The 16,055-nt window shown below is 35.7% G+C and overlaps 1 protein-coding gene across 2 annotated transcripts; it reads left to right on the forward strand.

Annotated features, from left to right (window-relative positions):
• The first annotated feature begins 1,485 nt into the window (after positions 1-1,485).
• On the forward strand, positions 1,486-14,883 carry LOC116169592 (polycomb protein Sfmbt). 2 transcript variants are annotated; one of them, XM_031485731.1, is made up of 8 exons: positions 1,486-1,643; positions 1,742-1,944; positions 1,995-2,232; positions 7,249-8,063; positions 8,120-8,522; positions 12,728-13,440; positions 14,239-14,403; positions 14,546-14,883. In XM_031485731.1, exons 1-8 carry the CDS (start codon positions 1,637-1,639, stop codon positions 14,714-14,716), a joined length of 2,715 nt encoding a protein of 904 aa, XP_031341591.1. In that variant the 5' UTR covers positions 1,486-1,636; the 3' UTR covers positions 14,717-14,883. The 2 variants fall into 2 exon arrangements, with proteins under 2 accessions (XP_031341591.1, XP_031341592.1); XM_031485732.1 differs by having other exon boundaries at positions 12,746-13,440.
• Positions 14,884-16,055: the final 1,172 nt, after the last annotated feature.

Consider the following 16,055-nt stretch of genomic DNA (forward strand, 5'->3'; position numbering starts at 1 on the left):
TATGCTCACGTGTAAATTAAAAAATCACCCCTTGCCTATACGATCAGCGAACAGCTTTAGAATTTTAAAGATCACGCACGAAGAAAACAGACAACAGGCCACTCGGAACGTTCCCGACTGAATCGTTTGAGTAGCAACATCGGTAAGCCGCGCTCCGATTGGCCAGCGAGCACACCTGTAGCTCGCTCTTATCTATACCGGACTGTGTTTACCCGAATTTCGAAGAACTTTTTAATAAGATTCTCATTTTATTCGTACGAAAGCTGAACAGCGACCGAGGGAACTGAGTACCCGTGACAGGAAAAGCTGTGCTTTTCTCTACCCCCTTTATGCTTAGGTATTGAAAGGATATTTTTTGCTAATTTATATTTTCCACCCCCAACTTGTTTAAATCCTGATAGAAGAAAGTCTTAATAAAACGTAACCCATTCAATACAAAGCAAATTTACCTATAAATTAAAAAAGTCCTATAATCCGATTGGGCCCAAATGTGAATCTAAACCATCCGGGGACACAAAAAAGTTTCATCAAAATCAGTTCTTATTTGGGATGAGTTCACTCGTTCAGTTACATTTTGATAAATAAAAATCCTTGAAATATGAATTCTAAATAGGCATCCGCTAAATCAAAGGAAGGAGAAAAAGTACAAAAACACTGAAAATTCGCCGAGAAGCAATTAGAAAGCCCTGGAAAGGGTGTAAAAAGCTCTGGAAAACATAAGGTCTAAGTCTTTTCTGGGAAAAATTTGAAAAAGACCCAGAACGATTCACAAAAACTAAAATATTCTGGAAAAGCGCTGAACATTTCGGGATAAAGCTTTAAGTTAAAATCTTTGTCTTTTTCCAGAGTGCATCCGGTGCGTTCCGAGGGTTTTCTGGTGCCTTTTTTAAGAGTTTGAGTGTTTTCCAAAGCGTTGCAGTGCCTCGTTTAAGACTCTATTTTATTTTTTTAAATTTGCATTTTTCTCTAAAACTAAGCATCAGAGTGAAAAATGTTAATTAGGTACAAAAAAGATGTGTCTTGATGAGATCTAGAAAAAAGGCTTCTACACTTTTTGCGTCGGGTTCAAAATAAAGGCGCTACAGGGCACTTTCTAAATGTTATATGACCAAAGATAATTGCAAGTAGTCGGAAGGTCAAGTCAGGAGTTACAAGTTTTTATTGCTCTGGAATACCTTTCAGTGTTCTGGGACAGTAGAAGGCTTTTCTACGGAACTCTTTAGGTTTTCTTTTTTAACAATTGAAAGTTGTTTACGCCCTTTGCATAACTTTCTAGATCATTTCGGTGATTTTTGAGAGAATTTATTTTTGTAACTGAGGTTAAGGTTCAAATGCCCAGAGCCGGTGGGCCTTGAAAGTTTTAACGTCCCTCTTCAAAAGCTGGGTAGACATAATTTTCGTGCAACAAACATTTCTTAGTAATTGTAGTCGACATTATGACGAAAGTTTTGGTGTCGCTGGTTTATCGGCAATGTCGCAGGTGAGTTATAACCAAACTGTTTTAAATACTAAAATGCAACACTGTAAGAAGAGTTTGTGTTTTTGATGATTTCCTCGACTTCTTCTTTCAATTTTTATACAATAACTGAAATGGAACTTAGCTGAGACTTATTAGATATCGTTGAAGTAATTAAAGATGAATGGTACGTTTATTACCGGTAGACCTAATTACCCCCATTGTTGGGGGCTGCTTGTTGAAAATGGTTGTGTGGTTTTTGTTTTAATTACTCATGCTTACTAGTGTACACAATGCCCGGCGTGTCCGAAATGGGCATGGTTTGGATGGGAGCAAACGCTGTGGGACAGGATATATCGATGGGGCTACTTCCTAACGACTCAAGTGATATAATATTGGACCACGACAATCCGTACTTTACACCAACTCACAACAGCACTTCCAATCATTCTTTAGAAGAACTGGGCAACGTTCACGGATCGCCACTTGTAAGTGATCGGGTGAGTTTTATCCTTTTCATTCTGGTGCGTCCTTTCAGACGATGGAAAGCATGGAACTATTACGCTATGCAGATATGAAGCAGGATAGTAGTGATGGTAGTTATATGGACGACGATAATTCTCCGGTTTATATGATCAACACTGCTACACAAACGACATCGTGCCCGAACCGTAAAATAAAACCTATTAAGCATCCCGGTTTAGTATTAAAAACTCCCATCGCGTATGAAAGCAATACAGACCCTTCGGTTATACCCATACAAAAGGACGGAATTGGTGAGTCATATTAATATTAACAATCGCAAAATATGGGTAATTCCGTTAGCCGTATTTCTTACTAGTAAACAATTAGGGTGGTACAAACTGTAGCCTAAACTTCTTCGGTAGAATATGTAGCAAACCTCATTTGACTCTCACACAATCACAAAATAGTTGGCTGGTTGTTAAAAAAAAAATGAAAAGTCTGAAAGCTGCCCTGGAAAAGTAACTATGTGTGGAGCTCAGTACTTTGGTTTATTGGCCACTTTCAGAAGTGGTGAACAACTAGGTATCAATGCATTCTGAAATTACAGTTACGGTTACAGATGCTGAAAAATTGTTTGAACCTGCAATTTGTCTAGCACTACAGAGGCGTCAGAAGTGGGGCTTCAGCCAGAGAACGGGGAAGGCCAATTTTGTTTTTGTTTTTTTTATGTTATTTGAACAAATACAAAAAAATTAAAAAAAACACTTTCTTATTGCCACTTTTTGAGCTCTGCAAGATACTGTTGAGAGATTTTCAATATAACGTTTCGTTTCGGAGAAATCATCATCAACTCTATTTTTTTATGTGGCCTGTATTGTGTAGAATTTTTTATTACGAATACAACAATGTACGGCACACAAAAAAACAAAAGTTGGAAGCTGTTGGTTTTAACAGGATGTTGCACTCCCGCACGACGCCCTAATCATGAGAGAATACGTATCGGACAAATATTCCATTTTGCATCTCGTCCTGGATTTCCATTTTTACATATAAGTATACAGGGTGTTCCCCTATGGGGGTCTCGTAAAACCATAAGAGATACAAAGTCGATTAAATGAGCAAAGTTATGGAGATTTTTGTACTGATTAATTATCTTACTCATAGTTTCTTGTAGCTCTACAAATAGCTATGGCTAAAAAACGAAAAAAATGTCATTTTCGAAAATGCGCTGATCTTCATTTATTTTTAAAGCTATCAAAAAATACTTTTTTCTATTTCGATGTGGAAACAATACCAAAACCGTACTTGATTGGCCCAGTTTGCGTGCGTTTCTAGACAGAAATGATGCTGAAAGAAATAGAAACGCATTATTTTTTTTATTTTGTTGGATTGGTACCCCTCGCTTTTTTACTGTCAACGGTATCCGTCAAATCAAAACTGAACATAACCTGTAAAGTGTAAATAACTAACGAGGAACTTGACCGATTGTATTAATTCCGATTAATTTTGAATATATACTCCAAAGAGTAGAACTTTTTTTATTTTTACTTAGCGTAGTAAAATATGCCAGCAGTATACATTCTTGCTTACTTTTTGAACTCCCTTCTCGGCCAGCCAGTTTTCAAAAATTTTGTACTCCTCGTACTTTACTTTCGATTTTACAGGCAGTAAATTTAACGTCGCTTCATTGGCAATCTCTTGGATCTCTGGTGGGGTACAAGAGACGTGTTTGTCATCCGTATTCATCATAACTGCCGCAAAATGGAATTATGACCAAATAATTAAAAGTTTGAAGTTTGAAAATACAGGAATCAGGTTAGCCAACGTGAAAATAAATGAATTGTGTCTATTACCAACATACACTGAATGATAGTTTAAAATTACCTAACAACGCCTAAAGGCAATATTTATAATTTGTATAATTTATTATTTAAAATAAAAGTCGAAATAGAAAAAATAGTATAAAGCACACGTGTCATTTGTCTACTTGTCGCACTCGGCTTTTGCCGCATTCGCCGCTACGCGGCTTATGCGGCAAACTACCTCGTGCGACAATCTTCGTCAAATGACACTTGTACTTTAATATACTATTAACAAACCCACAAGTGTTTTTTTCTCAGCTTTCTAATGGTACCAAAATAATGACTTGTGGATTTCGAGTAAATCACTTCAAATTTCTTATTTCTTAACCATATTGGATTTTGATGTCACTCGATAGAGAAAAAAATTACAAAATCGACAATACCAAATACTTAGTATTTTATATAGAAATTAATCTTGCATTTTTGCTTGAAAATTTGCAATGTATTTTTTATGGCAATAATTCCATGGCCAATTGTGATTGATACCAAATTCATTTGTTTGTTGTCAAGCATAGTGGCCGTCAACATGGCCATGGAATTATTGCCATAAGAAATACATTGTAAACTTCAAAGAAATAATTCAAAATTAAATTCCAAATAAAATATTAAGTATTTGGTATCGACAGTTTTGTAATTTTTTTCTCTGTCGAGTGACACCAAAATATGGTGTCCATAAGAAATAAGAAAGTTGATATGATTTACTCGAAACCCACAAGTCATAAAATATTTATTTTAGTACCATCAGAAAGCTGAGAAAAAAATCATTTGTTTGTTAAAAGTATTTTTTGATGGCTTTAAAAATAAATGAACATCAGCGCATTTTCGAAAATTACATTTTTTCGTTTTTTGGCCATAATCTCGCTATTTGTAGAGCTACAAGACATTATGAATCAGCATAACTTTGCCTATTTAACTGGTTTTCTATCTCTTACGGTTCACGAGATCCCTATAGTAGAAGTGAAAAAAACTCACCCTGTATAATTGCTGTCATAACATTTCTCGAGCACTAGAGTCCGTGAATTTTTTGCAATAGGTAGCCTATACCTTGAAGGTGTGCCAGACAGCCATCAAATTTTTCTGTCTTAAAACTTTGAAAATTGGGGGGGGGGGGCACGTTCTGCCCTGCATGGTATTCTAATGAAAGGTCTCATCGAAATTAATTGCTTTCTACAAACTATAATCCCCAAATTAAGAATTCAATCGCCAAAGTTCATAACATATGGGTGGCGACAGTTAAAATTCCATGTGATTTCCAAGTAACGCTACAGCTTGTTTTTTTTTCAACTAACCATCATTTCGTATGGTTCTTGATAGAAAGAGGAAAATAAATGTGGACAATCGATACACCGTTACAATAGGCATAAAGATCACTGCGACAAATCCGGACATTTTTCTTACTTCTGGAGGGTTTTGTTCAAAAAGCGGGACAAATCTCACTTTTTCGATATGTATGGCAACCCTAATCACGGGAGAGAAATCGAGGCATATCGTTGACATAGATAAGGAACAATGTAGGACCTAGCACAGAGCCTTGAGGTACTCCAAGTTTATGCAGCACTACATTATTAAAAAAGGACGCATTTGATTCTTCCACTTAGGTATGATGAAATTATGGAGCAGCTGGTCAAATTGAAGTTACAAGTCCTAGTTTCCTTATTAAAATTGAGTGATTAACACATTCGTATAACTTTAATGTGGATACAATAAGAGACTTCTGTGAGTATGAGGTAATTTGTTGTTAAATACATAGACAACGAGAATGTCCAATAGGGATCTTTTGTGATCTTATTATAGATTTACTCTCGATTGCGTGAACATTGTCAAGTTGCTCTTGAAATTAGAACAATATGGCATCAGAGGTCGATCTCATCAGTTCTCTATTACCGGGTTAGTAAACGGCACCAAGCAAATATTCAAATTGCAGAATACAGTTACATATGTTGGCGTCCCACAAGGATCGGTACTGGGACCAACGCTGTTTGTGTTGTACAATGTACACACTTTAGTGCCCCATTTCTCTATATGCGAATGACACAGCATTGTGTTGATTTCGCTATGAAAATCATGCCAGAACACCTGTATATAAAAAACTGGTTTTTTTTCAGTTTTTGGCAATTTTATCAACATTTTTTTATCAGAATGATAATTTGTTAATTTTTGGATATTAAAATACATACTTTGTTCATACAATCCTACAACTTTTCAATTGAACATTGACAAAAATTAATAGTTTTGCCACAAGTTGCAAAATACCAATTTCCACCCCTTTCAACCTCCGGGGTTTCGCCCGCTGACAAATTCAGCTGTTTATTGTTCCCCGATTTCACATCACTTGACCCACATCAAAAACCCGGTTTGGATCGGAATATAATTTTTTTTTAATATGATATAGCCTGGACTAAATGTTCCTATGTTCATTTTAAAAAACAGATCAATCTATTAACAATCAAGAAAGAAGAAAGAAAGAAATAAAAATAATACATTCAAATTGACTAAAAAATGTTTTGTTAACAATAAAATAAAATTAGACTTAAAGTGCGCTATGGATATAACATTGTTGTATGGAGGTTACCCTCCGAAATTATATGGAATGTAGTGATGGTGGACTGGATCCAATATTAGAAGGTATACTTTATGCAATAGCAAAAAAAAAACTTGTACTTAAAGAAAAACCAATCAGTAACAAATGAATAAAACTGCACCTGTCAAGTACATATTTATATTTTATTCTCATTTAATCCATTTGATGTCCATCATTAAATAATATACTTACTTAAAAGGCAGTGAAAAAGTACAACACTCGACAATTAAATTGACGCGTTTTTTTTTAAGCGAACTTTAGGGTAATTGCATTGTATGTTCACTTACTGCATAATATCTAAAGAACAGTCTTGGAAAAGGTTACTCACAAACAAAAATGCAAATCCAGGACGAGATGGAAAATGCAATAATTGTGCGATAGGTATTCTCACATGATTAGGGCGTTGTGCGGAGGTGCACCATTCTGTTGAAACCGACAGTTTCCAACTTTTTTTTTCTGCATGCTGTACATTATATTCATAATAAAAAATGCCACTTTCTTATGGTTTAAGATCCATAAAAGTTCCAACTGAAAAAAATAATAAGAAAATATAAAACTGATTGCGTATTAAATTTAAATTTGTTCACGTTACTTGACATCATAGAATAGACCATTGGGAACACACAAAATAATGCTGCATTTAATAAAAACTGTTTTTACACATTTTCCAGTTTGTTACTGTTTGTAGTTATCCTGATTGTATTTTAACAATAATAATAATAATAATAATGGTTTTATTTATTTTATTAATTTTTATTAATTTTTTTATTATGTGCCTTATTTAAATACACCTGTTTTTTATAATGATCTTGACAAATTTTTGAATATTGAACAATAAACACTATTGTTATTAATCGTTAATTAATTTAGCAATGGCTTTTCAGCTGTATGTGAAAAATGTGGAGCAATAGGTGTAAAACACGCTTTTTATACTCGCGAACGTAGATTCTGTAGTATGGACTGTGCGAGAAGTTTTAGTAATTACGAATCATTTAACAATTCGACGCAAGCGTTACCACCAACTGCGCTACAGTTACCTCAGGATTACAAGAATTTCGCCGATCACAAATTCAAAATGGAGATAGAAGAAGATTATACGGGTCTGATAGCCGATCAACCTTTCCCACAGCTTCCCCCACCTCCGACGTTAACCGACGATAATGTGATGCTAAGTCGTCGTCACACGAACGAAATTGCCAATTCTTATGACTGGGATGCGTGCTTGAACGACACATACTTTGTAGCGGCTCCCGTAACGTGCTTTAAGCATGCACCAATAGTGGATATATGGAGCAATATTCTGGTCGGTATGAAGGTGGAAGTGGAAAATACAGATTGCGACAACGCCTCCGAAACGTTCCCGGATTCGTTTTGGGTCGCCACCGTTACCAAGATCATCGGTTACAAAGCGTTACTAAGATACGAAGGTTTCGGACTGAACGAGACTAAGGACTTTTGGGTTTCGTTATGTTCGAATCAGGTTCATCCGGTAGGCTGGTGTGCCACCAGAGGCAAACCGTTAATACCTCCGAAAACCATCGAGGATAAGTATAGCGATTGGAAGGATTTCTTGTGTAAGCGATTAACAGGGGCTCGAACTTTACCTTCCAATTTCGCCAGCAAGGTGACGGACAGCATGAAATCGCGTTTTCAATGTGGCCTTACTCTCGAAGTCGTCGATAAAAATCGAATTTCCCAAGTAACGACTCAAATTGCGAGCGGCAAAGGTTCAATTTCACCGCTTCATTTTTTTAGGTGAAAGTTGCGGTCGTGCACAAAATAATTGGGAGACGTTTAAACGTCAAATACTACGACATGCCTCCCGAGGATTCTGGTTTTTGGTGCCACGAGGACTCGCCGCTATTACATCCGGTCGGTTGGGCCAAAAAAGTGGGGCATCATCTCGTCGCGCCCTCACAGTATGTGGATAGGGTAAGAAGTGGTATTTCGGAGGATAATGATGCTTCGGAGGAGTTGTTTACGCCTGTCCAAATCGGTTCGAATGATAATACTTTAACATCCGGCTTTCGTATTGGGATGAAATTAGAGGCGATTGATCCTTTAAATTTGTCATCGATTTGTGTCGCTACGGTCATGGAGGTTTTAAATTGTGGCTATATCATGATTCGGATAGATACGTATGATGCAGATGCTACAGGTAATTATAATTATTATGTTATTTTCGCTTCTTTATTTCATTTTGCTGTAGATCATTATACATTTTTTAGTTGGTCTTGTGTATAAGTAGATAGGACATGGAACAGAGACTTTAGTGACATGGTATATTAGCAATGCAAATAGTGGTACCTTGTGGGTTTTTTTTTCAGATTTTTTTCACTTTTTCAGTTTTTTTCTTTTCAAGAGCATGTACAGAAAAGTTGATACTGCTAAAGAAAAATTTAAAAAAAAATGAGTTTGCTTTGATATACAGGGTGTTCATTTTATTTTGTCCACTATTACTACCTAGAGAACTATAAAAGCAATTAGCAAACAATTTCTATTTTCCAAGGCTATTTGATGAGCACGGAAGAAAAAAATTTTGTCCTTTGTGCTTCAACTCGGAGGTGGCCATTTAAGCGATATAATTTTTTTCAATTAATGTCATCAAATAAACTTTTTATGAAACCAGCTAACTAAATGGCAGCCACTTCAAATTATGACATTACTTTTGCGCCACCTTGTATTTTACACCGTTATAATTCAAATCAGTACTCATAATGAAGTAGCATGTAATTGAGTGAGAAATTGGGTGTAACTAGTGGTGGCTGAAACCCCGCACACTTTTAAATAAAATTTTAAAAGTTTGAAAAAATCGCATTATCGTAAAAAATGAATTGCGATAGTCTATCTATAGCATAGAGGAAATACAATAAAAACTGGCATTGCTAATTTCGCTCAGCAGATGCTGCCATCTGCTTTTAAAGGGGTGTAAACCGTAAAAATAGAAAATCGTACGTTCATTAGCGTACCGTGAGCGGTCTCCTCGTTCTGAGATGGCGCTAGTTACTCGGGGAGCGCCTAGTTACGAAATGCGTTCTCTTAAATCTAGTTTCGAAAACTTTTGAAAATGCAAGGGGGGGGGGGAACCTAACCATTCATGGTATTCTAATTAAAGGTCTCAACAAAAGGAACTGTTTTCTACTAACTGTCGCCCTTTTTTCTGACACTGGTAAAATTAGAAATTTTTGAATTTTTAAGAAATCTTTTTTCAACCTCTTTGAATCGATATTGAATTTTTTCAGTGTTATACCTAAAAAAAAGGAATTTAATATGTTATTTTTGGATTAAAATATACAGGGTATGCCATTTAAAAAAAATGAATTAGATCCAATATCTTTTTTATTCAATACTGTATAATTATTTATTTTGAAAACGGCAGATTATTTATCAATAATTTTGAAGAGACATTTTTTTATTCTGTTTTTACTAAGAATATATAGGGTCATTCTGAAATTGAAAATTGTTTGATTTGTCTCCGTATTGCTAAAGGAAAAATGCTCAAATTTTTATATTACCATTTTAAGTTTGACCCAAAAATAGCCCATAACGCCTATAAAAGTGTCGAAAATGGGACACCCTGTACATGAAATGAAATGTAAAATTCCAAAAGGAAAATGTTGTTGGTTGTAACTTATTTTTGAGCATGTGCTCTTTTTAAACTTTAAAACTTAATACGGTAAAATCAAAATTTTCTCTCGAGCAAGAAATACAGGGAAAACCACAAAATTGTTAATTTCAAAATGATTATCGGCCCGTATTATAAAGCCATACAGCATACTTAACTATGTTGTCAGCTAACAGTGTTGTTAAGACATGTGGTTGGATGTTTTTACAAACAATAACATCATGTTTAAGCCGGCCTGTGTGTCGCAGTTGAGTTGAAGCTGGACTGCGCTACTAAGGATCCCTGGTTCGAATCCGGGTACAGGCATGGGTATTTGTAAATGTGTAGTGGGGTTGGGTTGGTAGAGCAGCCTTAGCTGAAACCCCGCCCACTCAATAATACTAAAGACAAAAATAAAAGTAAATAATAATAAAATAAGTATATGGCTTTATATTACCGCCCATATATTTTTAGCGCATTTTTTAAGAACTAAAAAAAATGTGCTATTGTCATTATATTCTAATTAAAGGTCTCAACGAAAGGAACCGTTTTCTACCAACTACTGCCCTTCTTCCTGACCTCTTATCAAAGTACGGGGTGGGGGGGGGGACTAGTTTTACCCTTCATGGTACACTAATGAAATGTCTCAACGAAAGAAATTATTTTCTACCAACCATAGGCCTCCTCCTCGACCTCTTATCGTGATCGGGTATATTCCCTTATACCTCAAGAACGGATTCAATAGACTGGCGATATATTTTGAGTATTTTCAAAATGCGACCATCGTTGCCCGCATCTTCTATTTGCGTTATTCGAATCGACCACGAACCATCGCCGCCAGCATATTAAATACTTCTTGGTTAGAAATGGGCATTTTAGAAAAGACAAATTCAAAGAGCTGCACTTTCTGAATGTAGACACAGCAGAATAATTTACAAATTACGACTGTTATTATTTTATAATGCATCGTGTTTCATTTGTTTACATTTCCAAGGCCTACCTAAAAGTGTAGGGTGCTTTTCTTTCGTGCCATCGACAAATACGGGAAATACTTAAGAAGTAAATTTAAGATACAATTTAAGCATTTTTATTAATTAATTAATTAATCTCATTTTCCCAATATGTATTCATGGTTAGGAATGAGATTTTGAAAAGCGGTTTTCACTGGCCTCTTTGGATGTTATTTGGCTACTTTTTCATATAGAAATTTGATTTTTTTATTTTTTTATGATTTTGGGTCAGTGTCAAAACTAGCCCCCTGGCTGAGAAGGATTCAACTAAATTAACTATATTTTGGTTGATTCTCATTGCCCAAGGAATGCTCTTTTCAACCATACTAAATTTGTTAAAATCGATCAAACCGTTAAGAAGTTAAAGAAGGTTATTGTAAAAACAATTGAACGCCCCACACCGTCTTTGTTTTTGAAATAACTGAGTTTTTGTTTTTACGAGAATGATAGATAAACTGGTTCTCTTTAAAAATGTGAAAAAAATTTTTTACTTTATTATGCGAAATTTAAAGAAAATTTAAGATGGCAGTTACGCCCTCTGTTGGTCATTTTTAGAACTATAAATATTTTCCAGCGATTCTTCATGACCGATTTACCCAATAATTTTTTTTACCTCTAAGTCATGACGGACGGTTCTCGAGATATGGCCAAGGAACAGTCTTATTGGGTCACCCAGTACGTAAATTTATCAATTCAAGGTCAGACATTATAAATGAATTCCGGCTTTTAGGGCTTCATATTCGCGCTAATTCAGCTACTCAATTTAGTGATCTGTCCTACATACCAGACGGCGCTAAATGAAAATTTTCCATCAACTTATGAGGGGTGTGAAAGGTGGCCACAAATTATTAAGCGTCTGGAACTCTTATTGTATTTCCTCTATGTCTATAGGAGGGTATTAGATCATGATAATACCCAAATAAGCAAACAAATCATATTTTGTTGAATCCTGAAGTAAAAAACCAAAATCAGAAAATAAAAATGATAATTGGAAAAAATTTCATTTAAGTTAAACAGATCATTACAATGTGAGGAGTAATAATGATATTAACATTCCATATAATAAGTATGAAATTATCAATTGCTATTATTAATTTTCAAATTCTTGTAAGGGTATAATACTGGTATATGCAGAATAATAAGTTCTGATTATTCTTATTCCCATCACAGTATCACAGATATGTTCATTCTAAAAAATCCAGAATCAAACTGACAAATATTAAAGGTAGGTGCATGCAGTTTGAAAATTAATTTGTGATCATTGGAATGTTCTATTTTGTTCTTTGCGTGAATACTGCATGCTGTAATTTTTTCTTCTTAAATAAATCAAGTTCATATTGGGAGCATTTGAAATTTTAGAAACTGTGTTTTCCAGTTTGTTATTATCAATTACAAAGATCCACAATTTCACACATCTTTTAAGTGTGATCTAAAAGTTTTTTGAAATATTTTTCCTGCAGTCAGCGCCTCTGAGTTTTTGCAATCAGGTCATTGTCACAAGTATTATGACCACATAAAGAGTAAATGCTCATAGATATACCGCCCATGCAACTGGATTGTTTAAATTAACTATGTATGAACCGAGGTATATACATGGATATTTCATTTTACTTTGTGTCATTGAATAGTAGGCGCAATTTAACAACAAAACTTCACTGGTTGCTGGTATTTCTAAAATAGCAAACGTTACCATGTGAATTTGCATCGTTCATCCTCATTAATAACATATTAATAATATTTATATTTAAGCTGGGTTATTCTTGAAAGGTGGCGACTGGTTCTGCTACCATGTGAGTTCGCCTTATATATTCCCAGTTGGATTCTGTGAGCAGCATAGTCTCGCGTTAGTTCCGCCGAAAGAATTCACGTTACAGACATTTAATTGGAAGAATTACCTTAGCGAGACCGGGAACGTTGCCGTAAGTGCCAGTTTGTTTAACACGTTCGTTCCCGCGCACGGTTTCGAGGAAGGTATGAAAATGGAGGCGACCGATTTAATGGATCCGAGGCTCGTCTGTGTGGCGACCGTTGCCAAAATGGCGGGTAGACTGTTACGCGTTCACTTCGACGGTTGGGAAGAGGAGTACGATCAGTGGTTGGATTGCGAAAGTTCCGACATTTATCCCGTGGGATGGTGTCACAGTGTCGGCTACAAGTTGGAAGGCCCTCGAGTCGTTCCGAAGCATACCGCGCCCGTCGTGAAGTCGCCGAAGATTCCTAAAAAAAGAGGACGGAAAAAAAAGGCTAAGGTAGAAGCTCCAAAAATGCCGGCGCCTCGAGTAATAAAGGTGGAATCCGTCAGTATTCCCAAACCAGAAATAAAGGAAGAGAAAGTCGAAACGCCGGAAAATGTTCTCCAAGAACCGGAAGCGGGGTTGGAACCATCCGGGCCGGAGCAAAGCATGCCTATCGCTTCTGATCCGCAACCACCTTTAGAAAGGAAGGCTACCTCATACATTAATGTAAGATTTATTAATAACAATTGAATTCTAGTTGTGTCATGAATGTAATAAGCGCATTCTCGTCTTTCTCTCTAATGGGAGAGGATCCTTTTCATTTTTTGGAAATTATTTCCGAATTTCCGTGTTACGAAATTCCAATTAAAAACTAGAACCCAATGAAAATGTACCTAATCAAATCATATATTCATGTTTGAACCCAAATTCGAACCAGGGACCGTGAATATCGCCGTAGAGCTTCCACTACAATAAAATAAAAATTGAATCATCGCCCAACTTTTGGATTTTCAGTTCTAGGTAAAATTTTGCATCACTGACTTGAATCCGATTGGCTAACAAACGCAGGTCCTTCCTGACTCTTCTCAGATTTGAACTTCTTGGATTTCTTACAGTCCCACTTATAATGGCCTCACTCACCACATTTGTAACATTTTGGGAAAACTCCTTTGACTTGTCACCACCGGCCTTATCGTGACCATTGCCCTGCTCGGGTTTGTTAGAATTATTTATAACCCAGATGATAGTAACTAAGTTCTCATACTAAAACTACCCACATGACACACTTCCGTTACGATCGTTCACAACAAAAATAAATTCGCGCAATACTGGGCCCATAACCTGATGACATCTGCGGTTCACAATAAACAGTTGTAATTAATGACAAAAGAAATGTAATTTAACAATGCAAAAGCAGCATGACAGTGTTCAATGTCTGTTATTAATATTAAAGATACAATCATGACATATACTGGAGTTGCACTGTGTCAGTTTACCCTCCTACTATTAACATAAACATTGTAGTCCCACGAAGTGAACAGTGGAAAGGCGATTCCACGTCTGATCGATAACACAGGTGGATGTTGTGATCCTAGCGAACTCTGTCCGGAGGATTGGAATGTCTTCGACGTCGCTCAATTTCTTCGAGTTAACGATTGCGCAAATTATTGCGACACTTTTAGTAAACACGTAAGTGGATCTATCTGCTACTGTAAATAAAGAGAAATTGACTCGTCTGCCATATTGGATATTGTGATATTGCAGATGAGTCATTTTACATAGTAGCTATAGCCTATTGCAATAAAAATAGCCGTGTCACTTTTTGTTCTAGAAAATTGACGGAAAAACGTTACTGGCGCTTAACAAAGACGATATAGTGGAATTCACGGGCGGCAAATTGGGTCCATCGGTCAAAATCTACGATCTTATACAACAACTAAGGGTAAAAGTTAGTCCGGCGCAGGTGCGCCAAATGAAGGCGACTGTAAAAAAGATTTTATAGTGTTTGTGTTTATTGAAATTATTGACACTAACGCTGGCTCTAACTTGTAATCACTTTTCCTTTGACCTACGTGCGCACGTTACATTTCTTTTACCTTCACATTGTCCCTTTTTTCACCACTGATTTATTTAATAATAAATATATTTGTATTTGTTGTTTCTTATTGATGAAATGTAAGTCATTTTTGAATTAACAAAAGCTTTAAGAGACTTTAATAAAGTATGTGCGTTTAGACAGCAAAGTCATCATCAACCAATATTAGCTGCTCATAGTGTGGGCATCAAATGTGATAGAAGCAGACAGAAATATTAGTTACATTTTATGTAATTTTAATTAAGGGTAGCCTTGACTTAATTTTTTTAGGCAACCTATTTGCAATGTGTTTGTTTACATATTAAGATTGCTAAAAAATGGCATTTCTCGGGGTAAACAGAGGAGCGAAGATTAACTTTCTGTGGGATCTTGTACGAGAACATGAAAATAAACAGAGAAGGCAAAGATAATGGTTATAGGAAAGGAAGAGATGGACCAATGAAATACAGAGCAAGCAAATGTATATAAGTGCTTTAGAGTTTCCTCTGGATCATTACCATATCTACTAATTCATCTTTATAAAATTGCCGGTTGGTCTCTAGTACTCATATATTTTTAGATTGGTTTCTTCAAAGGCACTACATATTACATTTGAATTAATTTGACAATGGGTAAGTGTTCTAGTGATTGTGAAGGCGAACATTCAGACAGGTACCTGAGAAATCAAAGATTGCTTGATTTTTGCTGTCACAGGCGATATCTCGGTTACTGCTGTTAGAGATATGACTAAAAGTTACAGAAGAAAAGTTGTTCTACATTTCATGTTGCATTATCTGTTAATAGCCAAAAAATCAATGCTTGGGCAAATGATTAAACATCTTTTTGTGAAACTACTTTAGAAACAACTACTTTCGTGAACTCTAAAAAGAGTGTAGAAAATGTGAATTTCCCCTCTAGTGAGGAAAGTAAAAAACAATTGCTGCGTTAATGACATTTAAAATTGAAACATACCCGTATCTAGATTGCTATGTGTTAAACTTCATCTTTGCATGCGATAATTGTTCAACTCTGATTGTAGTTTCAGAAAATTCTTGTGTAAAATTGAGAAGAAAGAAAGAAAAATTTAATTAAAATTAAAGTTAAGAGGTGGGTCTCAAGGTTGAAAATTTTTGTTAAATGGGTCAAACTCTGGGAACCACTGCTGTAGACCATTTTCCAACATCTAATACTACAAAAGATTGTGTATTTTGGTCTAGATATAAAGAATACGTAGACATCTCGCCAGGAAAGATTGCTGGTCTGGCAG

Source organism: Photinus pyralis, unplaced genomic scaffold, assembly GCF_008802855.1.
Source record: "Photinus pyralis isolate 1611_PpyrPB1 unplaced genomic scaffold, Ppyr1.3 Ppyr1.4_LG4, whole genome shotgun sequence".
Classification (NCBI taxonomy): domain Eukaryota; kingdom Metazoa; phylum Arthropoda; class Insecta; order Coleoptera; family Lampyridae; genus Photinus; species Photinus pyralis.

Excerpts from the sequence above, each read along its gene's own strand:
- LOC116169592 (XM_031485731.1), top strand. Across the intron at positions 8,523-12,727 it reads GTATGATGCAGATGCTACAG|CTGGGTTATTCTTGAAAGGT; the intron begins GTAATTATAATT and ends TTTATATTTAAG. Across the intron at positions 14,404-14,545 it reads GCGACACTTTTAGTAAACAC|AAAATTGACGGAAAAACGTT; the intron begins GTAAGTGGATCT and ends TTTTTGTTCTAG.